The sequence below is a fragment of the Urocampus carinirostris genome, chromosome 17, assembly GCF_059441175.1.
Source record: "Urocampus carinirostris isolate Australia breed hairy pipefish chromosome 17, RoL_Ucar_1.0, whole genome shotgun sequence".
NCBI lineage: Eukaryota > Metazoa > Chordata > Actinopteri > Syngnathiformes > Syngnathidae > Urocampus > Urocampus carinirostris.
In genome coordinates this window covers 15,399,426-15,423,905 of record NC_142365.1, presented here as the reverse complement: position 1 = coordinate 15,423,905, position 24,480 = coordinate 15,399,426, and the positions used below count along the sequence as shown (strand labels likewise).

The 24,480-nt window shown below is 40.0% G+C and overlaps 2 protein-coding genes across 5 annotated transcripts; one reads left to right on the top strand and one right to left on the bottom strand.

Annotated features, from left to right (window-relative positions):
• Positions 1-698: 698 nt before the first annotated feature.
• Positions 699-15,242, bottom strand: alg8 (ALG8 alpha-1,3-glucosyltransferase). 3 transcript variants are annotated; one of them, XM_088320805.1, is made up of 13 exons: positions 15,095-15,242; positions 14,638-14,716; positions 11,364-11,557; positions 11,189-11,298; positions 9,282-9,349; positions 9,090-9,216; positions 8,086-8,189; positions 7,886-8,006; positions 6,500-6,639; positions 5,674-5,813; positions 3,966-4,063; positions 3,766-3,838; positions 699-1,007 (listed from the first exon to the last, which is right to left on the bottom strand). In XM_088320805.1, the coding sequence occupies exons 1-13, from the start codon at positions 15,181-15,183 to the stop codon at positions 779-781; spliced, it is 1,572 nt and encodes a 523-aa protein (XP_088176931.1). In that variant the 5' UTR covers positions 15,184-15,242; the 3' UTR covers positions 699-778. The 3 variants fall into 3 exon arrangements, with proteins under 3 accessions (XP_088176931.1, XP_088176930.1, XP_088176929.1); XM_088320803.1 differs by lacking the exon at positions 699-1,007 and having other exon boundaries at positions 2,794-3,838; positions 7,886-8,000; XM_088320804.1 differs by lacking the exons at positions 699-1,007; positions 14,638-14,716; positions 15,095-15,242 and adding an exon at positions 12,972-13,065 and having other exon boundaries at positions 2,784-3,838.
• A 739-nt stretch (positions 15,243-15,981) lies between these two features.
• On the top strand, positions 15,982-23,244 carry ccdc90b (coiled-coil domain containing 90B). 2 transcript variants are annotated; one of them, XM_088320925.1, is made up of 9 exons: positions 15,982-16,249; positions 16,317-16,436; positions 17,721-17,824; positions 19,510-19,611; positions 19,686-19,724; positions 21,488-21,559; positions 21,624-21,677; positions 22,741-22,855; positions 23,080-23,244. In XM_088320925.1, exons 1-9 carry the CDS (start codon positions 16,198-16,200, stop codon positions 23,133-23,135), a joined length of 714 nt encoding a protein of 237 aa, XP_088177051.1. In that variant the 5' UTR covers positions 15,982-16,197; the 3' UTR covers positions 23,136-23,244. The 2 variants fall into 2 exon arrangements, with proteins under 2 accessions (XP_088177051.1, XP_088177050.1); XM_088320924.1 differs by having other exon boundaries at positions 19,683-19,724.
• The last annotated feature ends 1,236 nt before the right edge of the window (positions 23,245-24,480 follow it).

The window sequence follows — 24,480 nt, the reverse complement described above, 5'->3', positions numbered from 1 at the left end:
GTGTCTCTTTTTCTCTTTCTTTGTTTCTCCTTCTCTTTCTTTCCCCTTTGCTCACTATTTCTCTTATCTCTTTTGTTCTCTCTCTCTTTTCTCTCCCTCTCTTTCTCCTTTTCTCTGTCCCACCCTCTTTTTATTATTTCTCTCTCTAGCTTTTTCTTTCCCTCTAATCTACTAGTCTGGCCCCCGAGAGAATGTTTGTTCTGTCGTGTGGCCCTCGAGTGATAATGAGTTTGACACCCCTGATCTAGCGTGTACTCCGAAGATATTTTCATCATAAAATAAAATCAGACATTATACTTATGCAGTCTCACCATTTAAACAAAACAAAATAGTAATCATGACCTCTTAGATTCACTATTGTTTACGCCCCTTGAATAGGTGGGGTCTGGGGAGTCCTTGATAAATGTTCTCCTCCAGACTGGGTAGAGAGCAGCTCATGATTTTCTAGGCAGTATTGATGACTCTCCTAGCATGTTAGTCTTCAAGGATGATGAACATATACAACACAGAATATGTAGGTCGTCTTTTCCTTTTTATGAAGACATAGTGGATTTGATTGTATCCTGTTTTAAACTTTGTTTATAAACACCGTACACCTGGGTTGACAAAAAAAATTCTTAGCATTTTTGTAACTGACAAAAAAATTGATCGATTGATCTAAACGCACATATTAAAATATTACGATAAACGAAACACCCCAGTTTTAGTCCGTTTTTATTTAAAAGAGGAAGTAGAAATACTTTTGAACGACATAACGACACAAGGAGCCAAACATCTTTCATTCCTGCTTGAAGATGAAGTTGTCGTGTCGCAGCATAGTGACGTAAAGTCGCAGGAAACAGTAACAAATTCCCAGAGCGGAGTAGACGGATGTGGCTAGCAACGGGAGGAAGGGCATGTTCTCTTGCCACGGCGACAGAGGAAACAGCAGCTCGCAGGCCACGCCCACCACTGCCACACCTGACAGGTAGATCGACTCCAAGGTGTTGACCATTGAGCCCCGCCCGCTGAAATCAAACATCAGTTACTAGTTTTCTGTGCTGTCTGCAGTCATTATTTTTTAAATTACAGTGGTACCTCTTTACACGAGCCTTTCTGAACACTAACATTTTTGTGTACGGTGAAAAATTGACTGATTATCATCGTGCATTGTGTTCTGCAGCAGACGACACACAGCAAATGCTATCACGAGGCAGGTTGTGTCTGTTGGGTGGGTGTGATCGGCTGCCGTATGCTGTCAGTCATGGAGCAGGGTGGGCGCACAAGCCAACATGTCCACCAAAAACAAACTGCTAGGCATGGCAAGAGCTAGTATTTAAGGAGCCTGTCACATTGAAAGAATTTCATTTATTGAATCGAACTTAGGGGAAAGTAAGAAGAGCCCAAAGTGGATTGTAATTCGGTACAGGAAGAGACACGAGGACAAGGGGAAGGGAATCAAAATTGGGGCTATGTAACAACTCTCATCAACGCCAGATCCATTACCCATGAAACGGATGACCTGGAGCTACAACTCGTAGGTCCCTACCACATTTGTGACTCTTGTATTTTAATGATCACAGAGACCTGGCTCAACCGGAGGATCCTCTATGCTAGCATGCAGCGAGCTGGCCGCTCTCTATATCGCTTTCTTACACTGAAAAGGAGAAGCCCTCCAATTTAGTACTATTGTATAACGTCAATAAATAAAATGCATACCCTATTTTCCGCACTATAGGGCGCACCGGGTTATAGGGCGCACCCCAAAAAATAGTTTTTGGTCCTATATCTTCCATAGATAAGGCGCACCGGATTATAAGGCGCTACAATGGGAACGTCGACATAACAGTCAGATGATTCAGTCCAACTGATTACCCCCTTAACATTCCCAAAGCTTGCAAAGAAGCAAATACGTGAAGTAGACACGTGCGGATGCGGTGTCCGTACGATGTCACTTAAATGCGTCATTTCAAATATCATTCGGAAGGTTAAAGTCTTGGAATTCAAGAAATGCCAACCATTCCTTACTTTCTATTTTCTTTTTCGCTCGCAACTTTACTGTGCATATGACAATAAACACTTGGAATTGAGTTTAATTCACTCAACTCATCACAGCAACATCAAGATCGTTCTAAAACAAGATACCGGGAAAATATAAAGCCGCATAACTCACCTAAGTTCTCACGTTCAATAATGATACGCAATCAACCGTGAGTAAAGTAAATCCAGGAGAGTAAATTATTTGCAAATACAGACTAATGAAACATGTTTCGTTATGGCGTACTTTAGCAAGCTTGCTAAGCTTGCTACGCCATTGCTAAACTCGGCCAATTGCAGGGTTTGTATTGGCCATCTAGCCAATCCGAGGCTCCGAATAACTTCAGCCAATAGCGATCGATTTAACGGATGATTGACACATCTTTTTCGGCCAATTGCAGGGTTTGTTTTGGCGCTCTAGCCAATCCGAGGCTCCGAATAACTTCAGCCAATAGCGATCGATTTAACGGATGATTGACACATCTTTTTCGGCCAATTGCAGGGTTTGTTTCGGCCCTCTAGCCTATCCAAGGCTCCGAATAACTTTAGCCAATAGTGATCGATTCAAATGATGATTGACACATGGGTTAGCCAATGAAACGCCGGTATATAAATCACAGCATACACAGCGGACTACTCCACGTTCGGGGGAAAATCGAGACGGCGGCTGTTGCGTAAGTTGTGAGACCTTGTGATTTAATGTTGAGCCATATATAAGGCACACTCAAAGGCGCATGGTCAGCTTTTGAAAAAAATTAAGACTTTTAGGTGCGCCTTATAGTGCGGAAAATACGGTACATTCTTTCGATTGCAATTCTGTGTTCTGTCTTTTTATTTCTACATCTATAGTTGTTATTTTGTTACAGTTGTAATATTATGTGTTACTGATATCAAATAAATACATATTTCTACTTCAAGGGTTTTGACTACTGCTGGAGTATCACACACGACAAAGGAAGGATTACTATATGAATATCTTGCTCGCTATACGATGGAACTTCCAGTTCAGGAGCAGTCCCAGAGGCTACCACTAGAGACCGCAACAGCTCGTGCAGTTTGCGCAAGCAAACTGCTACAGGCAAAACATGACAAAAATGTCACACAAACCGGTCTTTCTCCACCAATTGCTCGCCTTATTAATGATTGCATATCATCCTTATTAGGCAATAATACGCCTTACAAACACAAGGTGGCGTCTATTCACCCACAGCAAGACAGACTGTCAAGACCGCGACAATATCAGCAACCTACGACGACGTTGAAATGGGCAAGACGGGAGGTTTTCTTTTCCGAATAAAAAAGTTAAGACAGCGTACACAATTTGAAAGGATCACAAACCGTATAAATATATAAGTATATGCTTACAGGTATGCGATCTCCGTGACTCCTTCTTGCAAACACCTCCCCTTTCCTCTGGAGAATGCGCACACTATCGTAAGACCCTCATAATAAACTCGATTCATTTTGTCTAAATCTTATTTCTGTATTTTTTTATGATTAATTACTATTTGAATGTGTTTAGTTAACGGAAATATGTGTTTTATAGCTATTTAGGGTTCACTTGGAAGTGGATGAGAGCAGAAAAAATTAGCTCTTAATAATTTCATATCGGGAAAATGTGCTCGTGACACAAAATATTCAAGCTAGGAGCACAATCCTGGAACAAATTTGGCTCGTATGAAGAGGCACCAATGTATTGTCATTTCTCATCGTGTTTTTAGCCCATTGCCATAGTTACAGATAACGCACTTGTGGAGTCTTCCCAGGGCAACAAAAGAGAAAATGGTGAACATCAGCATTAGAGCACATTTGAGGGGAATTTCTGCAAAAAAATCACGTATAACAACATGTGACTATTTATTTAGTTTTTGAGAAAGAAGAAAATGAATAGTATCACTCTACATAGTTGTACAATTGTCAAAGTTCAATTGTATCTTCCTTTTACGTACCTGGTGGGGTAAAAAGCAGCGGGAAGAGTGAGTAATGTCCCGTCGTGCTCAGAATCAAAAAGATGCCGGCATCTTCTCTACTCTCCACTGCCAGCAGACTGTCAGACGAAAATGGGGGGAAAAATTCCGGCAGGTTTGAAAGAGACAAATGTACTTGGCACACAGGAAATCTCACCCACCTTTTAGAATCTCAAAGCTATGTTTTATTACTGAATAGCTCCAAGGGCCACTACTTTAAATTTACATTTCGAAAAAAAGAATTTATCATGTCGTTGGTATGTTTATTCTACGATAATCGCATGTCATTACCAGAAAGGCTCATTCACCCTCTAAAACATATCTGCCTTATATAAGGGGGCTGATTGTTTTACATTTATAAATTATAAGCTTATTTCAAAATAGTCTCGGCAGAGTTGATTGATTGTGTCTTATGCCAATTAGAAATCGTATTTCTTAGAAAATCACATTGCCCCATCACTGGTAAGCTATTTTTGGGCTACTCAGCTGTTCTCAGGGGACTCCCGGTGTAACATAAATTAAATCATTATTAGTAATTTTCTAAATCTGACAGGATGTTTGGAAAATATTTTTTTCCACACACTATTTAAAAGGGGTGTACAGAATTTGTGCATGTTTTTATTCGCTGCCGCCATCTCCTCGCTTGAGTCATCATTGCAGCCTCATTCAGCTCATCCATGATGCGCGTGCATGTAAGTCCATTTCTTAGACGCGCTTGAATAAACTCTGGGCGTTTGGGTTGATGTTTGGTCTCTACTTGAAGCAGGCCTTTTCTTATTTTCAACATTTTCACGCTACGCTAACAAACAGAAACAAAAGAAAGAGCGGGGACGCGCATAACCTCCCATGATGCCGTTTTAAAAGTTGGCAGATTTATGTGTATGCCCCTTAGCGAAGTTTAAAAGACGCAGTTTCCGGAGAAGAGTATTTATTGGTGCGCATTACTAACAAGAGGTTTTACTGCATCGCTGCTGCTGCCAATCGCAATACATTGTATGCAACGGGATTCGAACCGGCTCGTGACAGCGTGGGCGCTGAAACTTTACTACTAACCCACCAGTTGTACAGAACACATGCAAAAAGGACATTAGAATTAATCTGAGTATCTCCCTATTTTTACCTGCCGTGCCAGAAACACTGATTTGCATAGTGCATTCTGATTATTCTGGTTATAAACGGTATCCACTTCTTCACCTGTACGTAATTTACTTTGCTAATGTCAGAAACAGAAAAACTTTCAATAAAATACTATACCATACATCTACATATCAAACCACGATGTTATTGACCCACAGGTAAGGGAGTGGAGAGACAGTTTCCCCCATCAGAATGCACTCCGCAAATCTGCTTTTCTGGCACCGTGTAAAAACAGTATTATAATTAGATAATTTCTCATGCATTTTTGTTTGTCATTTCTACCACTAGTTTGTCTAGCTATGCCCTCACCGCCATGTTGCACACTTATGGAGATTGCAGTGACATGGGTTCGATTTCAGTTACATATTTATAAATACCTTAAGTGTATACAGAGCCCAACGGTTTAACACATCTTAGCACAGGACTTATAGTCTGAATTGGATGCGCCTTATAGTACAGTGCGCCTTATGTATAAAAAATGTGACAGAACACTATTTTGGGGCCTTATAGTGCGGAAACTACAGTACATGACTTAGAGGAAGGAATTTTGCACCTGAGAGGCAGGATGGCCATGAGGATGGCTTTCTCGTGGACGTGCCATCCGAACACAAAGGAGGCCAGGGCGCAAAGCACCAGGCAGCGAAGGAAACGGTCGGCACCCCGAGGTTGCCGCCAAATGGACGCCAAGGCCGGCTAAATGAGGGGAAAAAAAAAAAGACTATCAGGTATCTATTTTCCTTCTTTTTCATATTCTCCCACCAATAGCTATAAGACTTTTTAATGCCTTTCGAAATCAGATTTAAGACCAAGTTGACAAAAAACACAAATGAAACAAACAAAAAACGTGAATATTTCTAGCACACAATACATTGTGTTTTGTACACATTACCTGGCACAGCTTTTACCCATGACAAAAAGGTTTGTTGGACGGTCACTTCACATTAAATTTACAATTTCCCATTGTCCGAAGTTGCTTTGTGTATTGTGGGTAGACCTAAGACATGAGTCTGCTCTGTAAGGCCCGACTGAAACCACATCACCATTTTGATAGTTCCTTTGTTGTGGTCACGCCATGTTACCACTAAAGTAAATAGGTGATTCATCAAAAAATACAAATGATAAATATTATTAAATCATTTAGTTCCAACAAATATTAATCTTACAAATAAATATGGTCGTATTTATAAAACTTTCAAAAATTGGATTTAAGACGTTTTGATGCCAAAAAAGGCCTTATCTTTAGAATCATGAATTCACTGCCTTTTAAGACTTTTCAAAGATCCTTGGGAACCCTGCTACAGTACTCCTAAAATGTCGTATTCAAGGATAAGAGAGTGCTATAAAGGCATTGAAAAGCCAAAAATAATATCCAGACTGACCAGGATGGTGAGCAGCGTGCAGATGATTGTGACCCCTGGAGTGACGGAGGGAAGAACCGAATGTTGGAACTCCTCGACTAAGCCCCCCGTCATAGAGGCCTGAGGGAGCGACGCCGCTTCCAGAAGATTCAAACGAACACCTGCGAATAACACGTAATACGTCTTTGCTATTGATTCATAGCAACTTCACGTTTTCACTATGACAATAAACTTTACCGATAGTCATATATTAATGATACTCTTCCCGATAACGTTAAGTGACAGTGTGCACTCACAAACTACGAAAGCTCAATGGTAACCACTTTACAAAAATCAGAATTTTAGTTCCAGGGTTTCTCAAGTGAGCGGGATGATTTCCAACCTCCAGCATAACACAAAAGTCCGGGCGGGATACACCTGGAGCGGCTCAACCAAGCCAATAGCTAGAGTTGGTCAGAGCCTGTAGAAGTGGCTAAATTAAGTGGCTAGCGGGACAATCTACCAAAAAGGCCAGTAAAAGATTGCAAAAGCAAACTTTATTCACATGGCCCAGCAAACAGTCACAATAGTGGTTAGCCCTTACCTGCAGCCAATTGTCTAACATGAGTGGCTAGAGAAGAAAACAGAAAAAAGCCGAATACACCAGAATCACAGGACTCCGCAAAATCTTTTGCAAGACCTGCTGTGGATGGTGATTTTCACATAATGACAAATCAGGAGCAGCTAACAATAACGACTAACAGCAAGTGATATACTACAGCCAAGTGGCTAAAGAAAGAAAGTGTGCAGAGAAAAACGCTATAGATACTGGAATCACATTAATTGGCAATGTTCACTTGCATGACCAGCTGTGAAAGGCGAAAAACACAGAAAGACAAAGCAGGGCAACTAACAATAACGGCTAGCGGCAAACCATAGCTTGCAGCCAATTAGCTAACAAGAGTGGCTAGAGAGGGAAAAAAGTGATACGAAAGATTGATGCCTGACTGTGGAGGGAGCGTGACACTGAAGGACAAAGCAGACGGAGCTACAAAGCAGCCAGCGGAGAACATAAGCTTGCATCCGAGTAGCTAAAAAAGTGGCTAGAGAGGGAAACAGTGGAGGAAAAAAAAATAAGAATGACAGGACTTGGCGACCATCATATTTGAGACTCAGCTGTGTGCGGCAAGTGTCCATTAAATGGAAAAAGAAACACCAAGGGGACAAGAACCCTTGCAAAATGGTCTTTCGGGCTTCTGTAGTAGTAAGTTGTGTAAGATGATTATAAATGTATTTGAAAAATTCCTGTTTTTGAGATAGGTTATTGGAATCAATTGTACTTTATTGAACTAAATGAAGTATTATTATAGAGCACTAGGGATAACTATAAAATGCACACAGGGGTTTTAAAAGTATTTAGCTTCTTACCCAGGATGGCCACGAATTTATCCAGGACGTTGTAGAGGGCCCAGAAGTTGGGGGCCCAATAGGCATGACAAAGGCCCCTCTTAAAGGGAAAGAGGCGAGAGAGCACCTGGGGGAGCTGACACTGCACAACACTCAGAAAAGTATTTTTATCTATTTTCTTTTTCATTTTGGAGCGCCGGTTTTCATTCCGCTGGACTCACCATGGCCACAAACGGTCCGAAAGAAAGAACGCACACCGTGATGAAGATGCTGCCGAGGGCAAGTAGGCGGAAGGGGCTGAAGCTTCTCAATCTTATCGAACCGTCTGCAAAGACAGGAAATATTGGCGGGTTAGATATTTTGCGTCTACAGTGCCTAAGAAAAAAAAAATATTGCATTCAGCCCAAACAGTTCAATTTTGGTCTCCTATGACCAGTGCACCTTGTTGCACGTGTTATTTGTGTCTTGCATGTGACTTCTCGCAAACGCCAAACCGGCCTTTATATGGTATATTTGCAGAACGGGATTTCTTCTTGCCACTCTTTGATAAAAGGCAGATTTATGCAAAATATGGCTAATAGTTGTTTTATGCAGATTTTCTCACCTCAGCTGTATATGCAATGCCTACAGGTCATCAAATGTGATCATGGGCCTCTTGGTTGCTTCCCTGATTTGTTTTCTTCATGTTTGGGCTGAAAGTTTAGAGGGACGGCAAGGTCTTGGGAGGTTTGCAGTGGTTTTATGCTCGCTTCATTTTTACATCATTGCTCCGGGAGATGGTAAATGTTGCAAAATCTTCTTGTAATTTATCCCGGACATGCCTGTTGTGTTCATTGATCTTCATAACACTGTCTGTTTAGTGACTCTTTTCACAGATCTCTGAGGCAATCACAGAGCAGGTGCATTTAAAATGAGACTTAACATACAGGTGCACTCTGTCATTATTAAGTCATTTAGATGGACATTGGATTATTCAGAAGTCATCAGGAAAGTTCTGGAGTCAGTTGGCTGAGCTGAGAGAACTGAGGGCCAATAGTTTTGCAATCCTACTTTTCAGTTTTTTCGTTGTAAATATAACATAAAATGTTGAAATATTTTGGTTCCACTTCACAACTCTCAGAAAATATTTTCAGTTTTTTTTTAGTTTAAAGGCTAAAATTAGGCAATATGACATTATGCTATATCGCTAGTCACCGTAAATGCAAGTTAGATATTTTGCATCTACCTTGGTTGTTCTGTTTAAAGCAGTAGCTCCGGAGCAGAAAGACGCCGTAAGCAGGGGCCACGTAGAGGTAAATGTGTTTCAGGTTGAGCAGGATGGAGAAAAGCAAGGCCCCTTGCAGGTACCGAGCCTGTTTGTGACAGACCAAAAAGAAAAGCCTCAGTAGTGGAATTGAAGTTTTTTTCCAGTCTTTACCTGCAAGAGCTTGGCGACGGACAGCATCAAGAAGCCAGAGAGGAAGCCATTGTACTGAAAATGAATGTCTGGGGAAGGCAAATCAAGGAATCACTTCATCGTTCATTCATGTTGTTATTTTCCTCTTGGAATCCTACAGGGGTATGAGAAAGTATGCAACTTTTTGGAATTTCGGTTAATTCTGCATCAAATGTGATCTGACCGTTGTCAAAATCACAGAGAGGAAAAATAACTGTCTGCTCCAGCGAAATCCACCCAGCCATTTAGAGGTGTCCATATTTGAATGAGGATAGCATGGAAACTGTCAGAAGGGGGAGAAACAAGTAACTCAATCCTCTGCCTAAGAATAATCAGAGCAATTTAAACCAATTTTCACCAAACCTGAATAAGTTTCCATAATTCAATGAGGACAGCATGTAAACAATGACAGATGGGGGAGTGTTGTAGAAAGTTAGATATCACTCAATACGAATATAAACTTTGTTTCCGTCAGTTCAAACACCTGTTCCAAACTGAGGAATAAGTAACCAAACTGTCATATTTCATATTTTGTGGCCCACTCTTTGGCAGCAATAGCTTCAAACGTACCCTTACTGTACCTGCAGATTAGTAAAAACAGTGTCTGCTTCAACTAAAACCACATAAACATATACTTGGTTTCCTTTTTTTAATGATACCAGGAAAAACAATGACAGAAAGGGGAGGAATAATTAACTGAACAATGTAAAATGAAACAGAAGAAAAAACAGTGTCTGCCGTATCTAAAACAACCCAAACATTTATATGTGTCCGTATTTTCATGCGAATAATGACAGGGGGGAGGAATAAGTAAAAGGAAGGGTCACACATTGTTTGTGCCAGCCCCATTTGGTACCAATAACTCCAACCAGATATGTCCTGTAGCTGCAAATCAGTAAAACAGCCTGGTGCGTCGATCTCAACTAATCTTGGCCCATATATCTTGACAAAACTAGAATTTTTGGTATGTATCACTGTCACAGCATCTCAATGGGTTGTAAGTCTGGATTTTGATTTTTTTGAAACCATTCTTAAGTTTATTTGTTTCTGTACTTTGGATTATTGTCCCTTTACGGGCATCCATCCCCTTTTTAGCTGACGGACGACCTCATGCTTTACTTCCTGTTCAACTTTTGAATATTGTTTTCTATTAGTGATTGCAGGTTATCCAGGCTCTGAGCTAGCAAAACCCTGCAGCTTCACACATGACGTTGTGTCTGCATCCCAAACAATTCAACGTTGCTTTTTTTTAAGCCCTCAAAATATTTTCAGGCATGAAAATGGGTCAAGGCTGGAAAAGGTGAGAAGAGTGTGGAGGAAATACCATATTTATTTGTGTATAACACCCCTGATTTTATATCAAAATCTATATAAAATTTAGTTTGACTTTTTCTTGGCTCAAACCAACCATTGAACGTGACAAACATTGTTGAATACTTGCAGCAATGATTCAAATAATTTATTGAAAACATTTACAATGTATTTATGTAAGTGATTATGTATCATTCAAATTTCTCTCAAAGCGTCATTTCCCTTTTCGTGCTTTTTTTGTGTTTATATCTTTCAGGACGACTATCTGTTTTCTCTATTCTCTAAAATTTGTCTCTGGTACCATGAATAAAAAAAGTGTGATAATGAGATAAAATCAAATGTGTTTTACACATGAATAAATACAGTACTGCTGCCCACGTGAACTACACTGATTTTAATTCAAACGCACCACCACAAAAGCGTGATTCACTCTGGGAAATCTCACAATACCACCTCAAAACATTTTCTCCTCAGATCAATACAAGTCACGTTGGTCATCCTTTTTGACCTAAAAACGGATGACGTTCTCGTCAAGGTGAAAGATTTTCACGCCTGTATTTTTTAAACACAAAGGATACGATCAACAACCATGAGGCCAAAGTTCCAGAGCAGCAAAACGGCCAGGACGAAAGACGATCGATTGAAGATGTCCCGAGTGCCTTTCCGATCACGGACGCACCTGCAGCATCTGCACACACAACCAAATTACAATCGCTGCCGAATAAATTCAGTCGGCCCGAAAGGCGTACTCACTCTCTGGCGGCATAAATAAAAAAGATGTCTGTGAAAATGACCGAAAGCCTCTGGAAGAGGACCGTTGCTGGACTGGCGTAGTTCAGGTTGTCCACCGCCAACATCTTGTCGTCAAAGTAGCGAGCCACGAAGGAGAGTGCATACTCGAACCAGGCAAAGAACGGAGGGTAGTCCAGCGTCCACTCTGATGTGTTCTGCAAGGATATGTCATTCTTGAAGCAGCTAGCATTTGTCGAAAGCCCGCCCACCAAAAAGCCCTCAAAATCACAGACTGCCTGAATTCTGCAACACTAATGTCAGAAAGGTGAGTTTGAGCACCTACAAAACACACATTTCACCTTTTTTCTCTTTTGTTATGTTGCTTCAAGTTGGTGCTGATTAGCAGTTTTAGCTAGAATGCTGAGGTAGCTAATGGTGTTTATTGAGTGTTTGCTTGTTTGATTACTACAACCCCTATCAAAATGTATAAAATCATCAGTCTTTGACTAGTACTCACTCTGACATTTTATTCAGAGCTAACTCAGATCACAAACATACAACAATTGTAAGGTCATTCCAAAGTGCAACTTCTTGGCATTTAGAAACACTAAAAGAAATGAATAAAACTTTGCAATGGTCAGTAAATATGGAATCACGATATTCTGAGGAAAAAACATGAAACCGTGAAAAAGAAATGGCAATCAAAACATTTCACTAGTATTTAGTTGTACCACCTTTGTTTTTTATGACAACTCGCAGTGTCTGAGGCACGTACATGATGAGTGACAGTATTCTCCATCAATCTGGTGCCATCTTTGCGGGTCGGAGCCTTGCTGTGGACAATTTTTCTCACTTTCCACCACAGGTTTTTTAATTGGGTTGAGCTCTGGGCTATTTGCAGTCCATGAAATTGACTGGATGTGTTTTTCTCCATGGTAAGCTTTCACTGTCTTTTCTCTGTGGCATGATGCATTGTCATCTTGGGAAAATTAGTTCATCATCCCCAAACATTGTGTTAATTGAAGGAATAAGAAAGCTGGCCCAAATTTGTGCATTTATTGCAGATTTGAACACAGCCATCTCCCCGGTGCCTTTGACTGACATGCAGTCCCATAACATTGAGGACTGTGGGAATGTTTTAGGCAGTCCTCTTTGTCAATCTCACCGGAACGGCGCCAAACAAAAGTTCCAGCATCATCACCTTGTCCAATGCAGATTTCTGACTCATCACTGAAGATGACCTTCATTCAGTCAGGCACAGTCCATGATTGCTTCTCCTCTCCTTAGCCCATTGCAGTCTTGTTCTTTTGGTTTTAGGTGTCAACGATGGTTTCCGTTTAGCTTTCCTATACTGCATGAAAGCCCCATTTCCTTTAGGCGATTTTGCACAGTTCTGTCCCATACATTGACGCCAACTTCCTCCCATATCCTCTTCATTTGTCCTGTTGTGCATTTTCTGTTTTCAAGACATATGGCCTTAGTTCTGTATCTTGATGCCTACATGTCTTCCTTGGCCCACCAGTACGCTTGACTTTAACAACCTCCCCATGCTGTTTGTACTTGGTCCAAATCTTTAATAGAGCAGACTGTGGCTATGTATATCTTTGGCAACCATACGAGTAAAGTTACCGTCTTCAAGAAGTTTGACAATCCTGTCGTTGGTCTCAAGAGACATCTCTCTTGTTGGAGCCATGATTCTTGCCAATCCATTTAGTCCATGAGCCCTCCAAGGTGCAATAATTGCACTGGTTTTAACAGCTGACTAATAAGCAGACTTAATCTAAGCCAGGTGCCCAATTAAGGAAAGGAAATTGACTGGGTGTGTCCTTACTTTCTATTCTAAATGCTCTGCTTCCTATTTTTTTCCTCAGAATTGAGTGATTCCACATTTATTTCCCTACACTTGCTCTATAAAAGTAATATTTACTTACCATTGCAATGATTTTTCTTAATCTATTTTAGTGTATCTAAATGCCAATATGTTGCACTTTGGAATGACCTTACGATTGTTTCATCTATGTGATCTTGCCCAAGAACGGTGATTCCAAACTTTTTGCTAGGGGTTGTAAATGCAGAAATATTAAGAGGAATTTTGGACCATAATGAACATTAAGGCATTGAGTATATCCACAATATTAAGGTAGTTACAGGGTTTGTACAACTTTTTCATGGCCAAAATTAAGCCCTTTAAAGGACTTTCAAAGCCAATATTATAATTTCTCCAGTACCATTAAAAGAAAAAATCAGATGCAGATGATAGATTTTGCGGAGCCAATGATATAGATGCAATTTACACATGCTATTTTTGATCTTGCATGTGCATTTTTATTGTTGAATTTTGAGTAAATAGTAAACATATTTGTGAAACTGCACAATACAGGTGCAAATATTTTTGAGACAAATGTCTCCCCATATAGTTGTTGGGTAAAAATGACAGTAATACAGTATATAGCTTGCATTTTCAGTTGCAGGAAGTTCTTCCCATTTCAATTTAACACAGGGAATGCTACTTACATTTTTTGTATGCCCCATAACAAATGTCGATGATCTATACATAATCTCTGCACTAATACATACATGGGGCCCTGTTTAGGTATAGCAAGCACCAGTCCTCTTGGGCACGACCTTAAGGGGGCAATGAAGCTTCATAGGACAATGCCGCACAAACTAATGACAACTGCCGATAATCAAGAAGGAAGAAATGCAATAGCAAAGAAAAGCCAACAGAAAGAAGTGTCATTTTAGGCAGACTTGTTGTGAAACATGGAAACAATTTCAAGAATTTATAAGCAATTCACCCAAATTTCAAGCACTTTTCCATCCTTGAAAACACAACATTACAATTCAAGCATTTCAAGCACGAACCCTGTCATTGCAGGGGCGCTATTGTTATGGCGACGTGATACCGCGTTTTTGTGGCGGCATTAGCTCAGGAGGTAGAGCTCGTCTTGGGATCAAGAGATCGCAGGTTCGATTCCCGGCTCCTCCGTGTTATATGTTGAAGTGTCCTTGGGCAAGACACTGAAACCCTAATGCCCCCAATAAGCAGGTCGGCGCCTTGCATGGCTGCATGGCCGCTATTGGTGTGTGTGTGTGTGAATGGATAAGTGTGAAGCACATTGCAAAGCGCTTTGATTGATTTGAAAAGCGCTATATCAATGCAGACCACTTACTGGTAATTGGCCTGGTAATGTAGCCCTTTGAGATTTTTTTGTGATCGAGGGTTATAATAATACATTTGACTTGGTTTGACTTAAAATTAACCTATCAAAGAAGTAACGTGCTTTAAACTCACCTCATAATACCACTTGGACACTGGCAGGCTGTGCGTGATGGCCAACCAGTTCCTGTGCACCTCAAAGTCTGTGGAGCGACTATGCATAAAAACGAAACAATTAACGACAATCTATTAAACATTCGGTGTGCAAAAACGAGTGAACATCGCGTTTCAACTAAACAGCGACGTCTAGTGTCTGTTTAGCTAAATAACATCCATGTAAGTAAACGGCAGGTCAACGTTGAATGAATAAACACACTGATGTTGAATACAGAACATTTTCGAGTCAACATAACATTTAAATTAAAAAAATAATATGCGTATAATTACTATAACCAAAAATGTTCAGCTCTGTAGCCTCTCAATAGGAGTTAGCCGGATGCTAACAGAGTGTCCGGAGTAGTTCTAATTCACATTGTGGGGCAAAGGAACGAAAAGAACATAAAATATAATCGTTAAGAGATAGTGAACGCACTAGGAATTGATAAACAAAGCTTTGAAAAGGGAAACCCCCACGGCTAACGGTGGAAACCAGCTCCCTCGGTACACCGCGGTGGCCGCCATGACGGCTCTTTGTTTGTTTGAAATGAAAACTTTATTGACACATAAATGAAATATATCGTTATGACTTGGTGTTTATAAGAATATTATATCATATATTTAACTACTATTTGGTGTCTAAAATCAAGAATATCACCATTTTTTTTATTTAAACACATATTTATTCTATTTTTTAATCTGTATTTCTACTGCACCGTGTGCTTTCTTAAAAATGTTTACTCTGTATTGTTTGGGGGGATATTTCTATGCCAATTTCGTTTGTATTTGCAATTGTCAATCGTTCAAAAGCAAAAAGGGGGAAAAACTTATACACGCATCACTTTTGCATTAACTACTTCCGGTTTTCTTTTCCGAGCACCATTTCCTGCGATGTGCCAACAATCATTGAGATGTACTTCCACACTTATGGCATCAACGCCATTTTTAATGTTCCAAAAATACGTCAAGTAGTGTAAATTGACACGTTGTTACATTCGTTTCTCATTTCCCAAATGTGTGCAAAGCGATTAAAAACATTTTTTTTATTTTATAACCGAAAATTATTATTATACTGTGACATTTGACAGGAAGCCGGAAGTGGACTTCAGAAAAAAATGCTTTATTGGGGGAAATACATAAACATTACCAAAACCAATTTTGCAGAAATGCTGCGTTAACTGTAAGACCAAACTTTACAAAAAATCCAAAATACCAGTAAATAAAAATAAACAACAGAAAAATTGGGAATATGACATTTGTAGCTGAATTTTAGCGGATATACGTCATGAGCTGTGTCCATTGACACATTGAGATATAATACAGGCTACAAACTGACGTTTGTGAAACAATCTTCTCGTATATTTTAAATCATGTTTGTTTTCAAAAATACGTTTTTCTTCGAATGTTTTATATAAGAGAGAGAGAGAGAAAAAACGAAAGAAAGCACTTCCGGACTTCTCATCCGGGATTCTTTCCCCTTCATAACAAGGAAGTGTTGCTTTCAAGTTCAACATCGTACGAATCTGACTCAAAAGATAAATGAACATATTGTTGCGGAGCTGCAGGCTGTGGCGCTTCGCAAAATGGAGAGGTAATAAAAGCAGAATAAAACAATTTAAATAAAAAGACATCAACTGAAGTTTGCATCTGTGTGACAGAGTTGCACGTCGGCGTCCCGTTGACGACTTTTGACGTCAGAAAAGTTGATCTGACGCCTCTGGAACAACGAAAACTAACTTTTGATTCTCACGCCATGGTGACGGAGCTGGAGAATAGTGGTGAGGGGAAAGAGTTATGGGGTCATTTCTGCCCCTTTTCAAAGACTTCCTCCTGCAACACGACTGCAGCTCATTGCACGTCTTCTAAAACAATGGTCCTCAACGGGTGTGATCACCCTAATGACAAACTGCGATTATAATCAAGAAAAAATAAATACTTCTTTAATTTATCGACTGCAAGGATTGCGCAGTAAAAATCAAAGATAGTAGTGAATATTCACATATTTCCAAAAAGTGCAACCAAAACGACTTAAAGTACCGTAATTCCCGAGCTATCAGACGAACCCTAAAACATACCTGTCAAGCTCCAGGGCTCCATGCCCTTACAAAATGTTGTAATTTCCCCTTACAAAATACAAAATAATCTTACACCATATTTGTTTTCCCAAACATGTTTATGTATGTAGTTTAACATGTTATATTGTACATGTGTTTCGTTATATCATATATATTGTTAATTAACATTTTGTTGTGAGATACTGAGTTGCCCGACATGAATGAGGTTTATTATAAAATAGGTTAAAAAATTAAGTCGCTTGGACGTTCACCGTAGAAGGAAAAATACATGCAAATATAATTAAGTAGAATAATACATTTTCTTATTACAATTATTAATTTGTTTTCTCCATTAAATTATTGTTGGTAATATACTGATTAAAGGGATAACCGGAAAGCTGTCTTTTTTCATTTTTTCCTTTTATACTTCCTTTTTTTCTTAACGTCTTTAAACAAAATAATAATTCATAATATAATGCATCAAAGCAAGTGAGCCGTTGGAGAGCCGGCTCTCTTTAATGAGTTGAGCCGAACAAGCCGGTTCTCTAAAAAGAGACGGACTTCCTTTCACTACACAACTACCTGGGAATGATGCATGATGGGAAATCCCCAGGTGGCAGATGCATGCGCACAGTAGCATCAAACCGCTCGTTTCGTTTGCAACGGAAAAAAAAAACGATACCGAGATAGAGGCTACCGCGGCGAACTTGTTTGACTTGATTGATTCGCCGTTTCGTGATAGTCTGTGTATACCGGATGCTACCCATAATTGACAAATTTGCGTTTTTCCGTACAGATTTTCTTGTACGTCGTACACGTCTTAAAATGCATAATAAACGTAATTTGTACGGCAAAAACGTACAGGTTGAAAGTTATGCTAAAATATTCCTCTGTGACAGGTGCGACTTATCTCCAGTGCGACAATTTTGTCCTCTTTCTTCATGTATTTTACAGTTATCGGGACTTGTAGTCAGGAAAATGCAGTACTAGCTTGTCATTTGAATCCAGGTCTGGCCAAACAACAGGCCGAACTGATCGTCTCCGCCTTGGTGACCTTAGCGACGGCTAACTTGGACATCGTCTACAAAGACATGGTGACCAAATCGCATCAGGTGGGAAGAGGACATGTTTCCGTTCTCCTTGGAGAGTTGCAAAACTATTGTCCCCTCCTCCCAAGAACTTCTTGACATGTTTCAATATTATTGATAAAAACGCAAAACAATATCTTTGAATTAACAAAATTGTGAGGTGGAACCAAATCGTTTCAACATTTTATATTTACAATGAAAAAACGGAAAAGTTGGTGTTGCAAAATTATTTCCCTCCTTTGAGGTAATACTTTATGCAACCTCATTTGGCTTCGATTGCAGTCGTATTGAGTATGTCTCTATTGGTTTTGCACATCTTAAAACATATTTTTTGCCCATTCTTCTTTACGAAACAGCACAAGTTCCTTAAGGTTTGATGGTGATCGTTAGTGCACAGGTTTTGTTAAGCATCTTTCCAACAATGCTCTATAGGATTGAGGTCTGGAATTTGGTTCGGCCACTCTAGCACCTTTATATTGTTAGTTTTTAACCATTACCTTGTAGATTTTAATTTATGTTTAGGGTTGTTGTCAAATTGGAAGGTGAACCTGAGCCCTGTTCTCAGGACTTTTTGCCAGAATTGCATTTTGTTTGGCTCCACCCATCTTCCCGGTTTTCCCAGCCCCTACTAAAGTAAAGCAGTCAAGGAGCATGATGCTGCTACCACCATGTTTGACAGTGGGGTGGTGTTTTCAGGGTTATGTGCAGTGTTACTCTTACGTCAAATAGCGACGGTGTTACCCCAAAGACTTTAATTTTGGTCCGATCTGAGCACAACACCTTGTTCCACATGTCATATTTGGCTTTTTGAAAACGCCAAACAGGCATTTTAATGGTACTTTTTCAGAAAGAGCTTTCTACTTGCCACTCTCCTATAAAGGGCAGATTTATGCAGAATACTGTTGTGGAATGTGGATAATAACTAATGATAAGTATGTAGTCATCTGGTGAAGATCGTGGGATGACGTTGCAAGAAGTCACAGGCTGATATGCTGAGGGAGTTGGGGCGTACGACTTTCAGGAGATATCTTTATTTGAGAACACTATAAAAGCCAATGTGTAACGTCTGGAACTTTGAACGTGTCCTGAATGCAATAAAGCGCGTTCCCTTTTTGCCATATCTCCTCTCTGCGTATTTCTTGGGGCGACGCCCCACGACGATCTCTCCATAAATATGACTAATAGCTGTCTTATGCACAGATTATCCCACTTCAGCTGTGTATACCTGCAGGTCATCCAATGTGATCATAGGTCTCTTGGTTGATTCTGTGATTAGTTTTCTCTATTTTGAGGCCCAAAGTTTAGAGGGACGGTCTGTAAACCTACAGTGGTTTTATTCTCTCTATTTTGACAGCATTGCTCACACAGGGCTCCAGGCTCCTTTTTGTATCCCACTCCTGTTTTGAACTTTTCCACAACTTGCCTGGTGTGTTCTCTAATCTCCTTAATGCTGTCTGTTCTCCAGTGTCTCCTTTCACAGAGTTGAGTTCATCACAAAGCAGGTGCATTCAAACTGAGACGTAATGACATCATGCGGTTGCACTTCACGATTGTGTCTCCCAAGTGGTTGATTCTTAGAAACTATTTTCAGTTTTTTAACTTTGAGTTTAAACCCTGAAATAGGGCAATATGTCGAAAAGTTCTCAGAGGGAGGGTGGGGGTTCTATACTTTCGCTAGGCATCGTAAGAGCATTTTATCTCTGCGGCAGGAAATCGCGCTGCAGCAAATCATGGGCCACTTGGACGCCATCCGGAAGGACATGGTGATCCTGGAGAAGAGCGACTTTGCCAATCTGCGCTCGGAGAACATCGTACGATTTCAAGATCCTTAGATCTGAGTTGTGCTTTCAAAATCAAACACGTTTTGCTCCTTTTGTCTCAGAAGATGAAGCGAGAATTGGAGCAGCTGCAGAACCGACTCAAGGTGAGTCACACGAGTGAGGACCAGTGGTCTGAAACCCGCATCCCGCGGGCCATATGTGGCCCACGGGATGATATTCTATGTATGTCTGCCCTGCGATATTATCGGCGAGCTACTTCCTGGTTAGGCCCCCAGGGCCATCTACGCATCACAGACTATTATTTTCAACCAATAAGTTGATTGGATTCATGAACCACTTCATTATTTTGCAAAGTTATCTCAAAGTATTTTATTTAAATTGAAACACAAGCGAAAGGGCAGGTGAGATCGTGACTGCTGTCGAACTGACGCTTAAAGGACTGTGGATACACCTTGCATATCGGTTTTGGCGAGGGTCTTTATTTGCGATGTGGTCGCAAAATGTTTGACTTTAATTGATATGCCGCGATGAAATTGCTCTCACTATCGAACTGAAGCTTAGAGGATAGTGGAGGCACCTTTCATGTGACATTAGGTGAGTTTTTTTTTTTTTTTTCCTCCCCTCTCCTAATGTAACGCGTGAGAGGTTCCCAGTACGAGACCGTGTGGAAACCTATGTTAGTTGACCTGAAGAGGGATGGGTGCCACCAGACCGTACTTGCCCAAGACACACCACAGGAAATGGTGCCCCTACTACCCTACTAACAGTGCAGTTAAGGGATCCAACCAACCAATCACAAAATATTCTAAACTTAAACATGGATTCATTTTGCATGTAACTTTTGGATTTTTTTCTTTTTTTTTGGCCATGTAATCACAAAATATTTAACTTAAATTGAGGTTCAGCAGGGGCTGGGGCAAGAAAGCACTGTTGAGCTGAAGCTTAAAGGATAGTAGATGCAGCTTGCCCCTTTATCTTTTGCAATTTTTATGTAATCACAATATATTTGCCTAAAATTGAGGTGCTGTAAGGCACGGGGTTGGGGAGGAGAGCTTGACTGTTGTTGAACTGAAGCTCAAAGGACCAGGGATGCACCTTGCCTGTAACGTTTGGCGGGTTTCTTTACCTTCAATGTAATCACAAAATATTTTTCTAACTTGGGGTGTTACAGGGACACGTTGGGTAAAGAAACTGCGATGCTGTTGAACTGAAGCTTAAAGGATAGTGGATTTACCTTGCATGAAACGTTTGGCAAGTTTCTTTACTTGCAATGTAATCACAAAATATTTTTTGAACTCAGGGTGCCACGGGGACAGGGTGCGGAAGGAAATTGTGAAGCTGTTGAACTGAAGCTTAAAGGATAGTGGATTTACCTTGCATGAAACGTTTGGCAAGTTTCTTTACTTGCAATGTAATCACAAAATATTTTTCTAACTTGGGGTGCCACGGGGACAGGGTGGGGAAGGGAATGGCGATGCTGTTGAACTGAAGCTTAAAGGATAGTGGATGCACCTTTAATGTGACATTTGGCAAGTTTATTTCTCTTTTAATGTAATCACAAACTATTTTATTTCAACTGCGTATCTGGCGGGAGGAGATCGCGACCTCTATCGAATTGAAGCTTAAAAGACTGGGTGAACCTTGCATGTCATTTTTGATGAGTTTCTTTATTTGCACTGTAATCACATTTTTTTTTTGTTTAATTGCGGGGAGAAGATTGCAGCTGCTGACGAACTTAAGCTTGAAGGACTGTAGATGCACCTTGCGCTATATATTCCTGAGTTTCGGAATCTGCAAAAAAGACCCCAAAATTTTACTCCGTGCATTTATCGGAGCTTCTCTTATGGAAACCCAATGGGAACCGATCTCCGGCGGCCCTCATGTTGTGTAATTGACTCTTTTTCAGGAGGAGAGCGAGAAAGTCCGAGCGGAAACGAAACTGGACATCAACCTGGAGAGGAGCCGCGTTTCCGACATGGTGATTCTGTGCGATTTTAAACTTGCGTCGTATGAAGTCCGCTGAAGTTCTGTTGCGGTTTCAGTTCACGGAACAGGAAAGGAAACTCATGGAGGCCAGCACAGATTTTCATCAAAGGGTCAGTTCAAATGCATCTTTTTTTTTAATCAGTTCGCAGTTCGATCATCTGTGAAGAAGAACCAAAAGTTTAACACGGATGTGAAGCATGTGGCCCGCGGGCTGGATCTGGCCCGCTATCACGTTGAATCCGGCTCGGAAGACGGCGTTGAGAGAAGTGCAAGAGAAAAACTGGCTGCAGTTTTAAATATGTTCATCTGATGTCGTCAAAACTGGGCTGAGCGACTTACAAAACAACTGTATCTGTTTTTCTTTCTCTCCCCGTTTCTTTTTTTTCGCTCTCTTCTGTCCTTTACTCTTTGTCTGTTTTTTTATATCTCTCTCTGCCTCCTTTTTCTATAGTTTTTTTTTATTTTTTGCTCTCTCTGCATCTTTTTCTTTTCTTCTCTTTCTCTCTCTCTTTGTCTTTCTATCTCTCTTTGTCTCATTCTCTCTTTGTTTCACTCTTTCTGTCTCTCATTTTTCTCTTTTACTATAATTCTCCATCTGTGTCTCTCTCACTCTCTTTGTCCCTCTATTTCCCTTGTTGTCTCTCTTTCTCAGTCTCTTTTGTCTCTCTTTCTCAGTCTCTTTTGTCTCTCTCCATTTCTTTCTCTGCCTCTTTCTCTTTTTCTGTAGTTTTTACTCTCCCTTACTTCACTCTGTTAGACTCTCTCTCATCTTCTTGCTCTCTTTTCACCTTTCTATCTCTCTCTTTGTCTTTTTTCTCACTTTTCTCTTTTTTTCTTCTACCATTTTCTTTTTGTCTTCCTTTCTCTCTCTACCTTTCTCCTTATGATTTTTTCTTTCTCTATTTCTTTATTTTTTACTTCTTTTCTCTTTGTTTCTCACTTTCTTTCTCTTTCTCTTGCTTGTCCTCTCTCTCAGTCTCCCTGTTTCTTACTTTTTCTCCCTTTTTTTCTCCCACGTGTCCACTTTTCTTGCTCGTTCTGTCTTTCCCATCTTTTTTTTCCTCCCTCTCTCTCTCTTATTATTTCGCTTTCAATTGCTAGTCCAGCCCCCGTAAGAATAAATCGTGCTACCATTTGAATCCCCGGTCTAATATGATGTTGTGTGTTCTTTAGAGAGCCGAATTAGAACATGACAATATGGAGACGAGCAAAAAGATGGACCTGAGGGTCGCTTCGCTCAAAACCGTCCTGGAGTCACTCAAGTTGGAGACTATTCGCTATCTTGCAGGTAAATGCCGTTTAAATGTAAAAAAAATACATAGTATTTGTATGTATGTTGGCCTGGAGAGGGATGGGCGCCACCAGGCTGTACTTGCCCAAGACACACCACAGGAAATGGTGCCCCTACAACCCTAGTGGTTAACGGATCTAACAAACTAACCATTGTGTTTTTTGTTTTCAAAAACATAATGCTAGAATAGAATAAACCCTGTGTGTTTTGTGTTTCCATAGCGACGGTGTTTTCCTGCCTCGCCATCGCTCTGGGGGTTTACCGACTGTGGAAGTGAAGCGTTACGAACCGGGACATTTACTAATGCTTCATAAATTATGAGTTTCTTTTATTAACATACTTTAATGTGGAGTTGGAGTTGTTTCTGAATAAACTTGTTTTTTATATATTTGACTGCCATATTTTTCTATGTTCACAAACGTTAAACCAAAATAGGAAATTGTTGTCTTCCGAGAAAAGGTTTGATTATTTTTGTGGTTTGTGATGGTGGCTGATACCAAAAAATGTCGGTATTGTTTCGATCCATGGAAATACATGGTATATCAATCAATTCCGATACTTTTTGCTTATCAATGTCATGATCATTGAATTAATAATTCCTCCCCCTTGAGTTAAGCACAAAGATTCTATGCACAAAAAACACTTAACTATATTGTATTAGAAATAGAAATATTTATTCCAACTGTTTCAGAAAAGCCAAGAGTCAAATCAAAAAGAAGCAATGTAACGAAAACATGTATTGTGCACAATTTCAACTCAAGAATTAGTATGCCATCCATTACACAGTATTTGGAAAAGTCGGAAATCTAAGTAAAGTGTCAAGTAGCTCTGTTGTCATCGTGACAAGATGTACAAGTTTTTGTTCAGGAACAGTAACATGTTTAAATTTTTGGCTGTAGCTCTTTTCCACTCATTAGGTGAGTTATTTCAGTTCATGTAGACTTAAATTGCCATTGTAGCAGACCACTTTATTACACTACACTTGTAAGTTGCAGGGTTTTTAGTTTTTCATGGCCAAATTCAAGCACTTTTTAGGACTTTCAAAGTCAATTTTTGAATTTCTCCTGTAGCGTTCAAAGAATGTATTGTTATTGATCCCTCCAACACTAACAATGTACTTAAGGTGCAAGTAAAGTTAATTATTTTAAAGATCAAAGCTATACGAAATTTGTAACATTAACTCTGCTGCCATCTCTTGGCCTCAAGTCATGATTGCAGACTGTCAGATCATGGTGCATGTGCAAGTCAAGTCATTTTTATTTGTATAGCCCTAAATCACGAAGAGTCTCAAAGGGCTTCACAGATTGTTACACTATATTACACAAACTATTTTCAACCGACAAGAGGAGTAGGTTATTCGTATGCAATGGAGTAGAAGTGAGTTTTAAGTTCTTAGACAACCATGAATAAACTTATTTCAGTGGACATGTTTATATATATTTTTTCATTTAATGTGTGGTTTATCAAGCCAGATTAGTGAACCGTGGCAACAATTTCAACCATTTACACTCCACCCCAAATTCAAGCACTTTTCAACCCTCAAAAAACAGTTAAAATTCAACCATTCATCAGAACCTGGCACTGTTCTTTACTGTAGATGAAAATAGAAGCATTGTGCTTCC

Excerpts from the sequence above, each read along its gene's own strand:
- alg8 (XM_088320805.1), bottom strand. The coding sequence starts at position 15,183 with ATGGCGGCCACCGCGGTGTACCGAGGGAGCTGGTTTCCACCGTTAGCC. Across the intron at positions 4,064-5,673 it reads ATGGCCATCCTGCCTCTCAG|TCTGCTGGCAGTGGAGAGTA; the intron begins GTGCAAAATTCC and ends TTCGTCTGACAG. Across the intron at positions 3,839-3,965 it reads GCTGCTTTTTACCCCACCAG|AAATTCCCCTCAAATGTGCT; the intron begins GTACGTAAAAGG and ends ATTTTTTTGCAG.
- ccdc90b (XM_088320924.1), top strand. The coding sequence starts at position 16,198 with ATGAACATATTGTTGCGGAGCTGCAGGCTGTGGCGCTTCGCAAAATGG. Across the intron at positions 17,825-19,509 it reads TGGTGACCAAATCGCATCAG|GAAATCGCGCTGCAGCAAAT; the intron begins GTGGGAAGAGGA and ends TCTCTGCGGCAG. Across the intron at positions 22,856-23,079 it reads GACTATTCGCTATCTTGCAG|CGACGGTGTTTTCCTGCCTC; the intron begins GTAAATGCCGTT and ends GTGTTTCCATAG.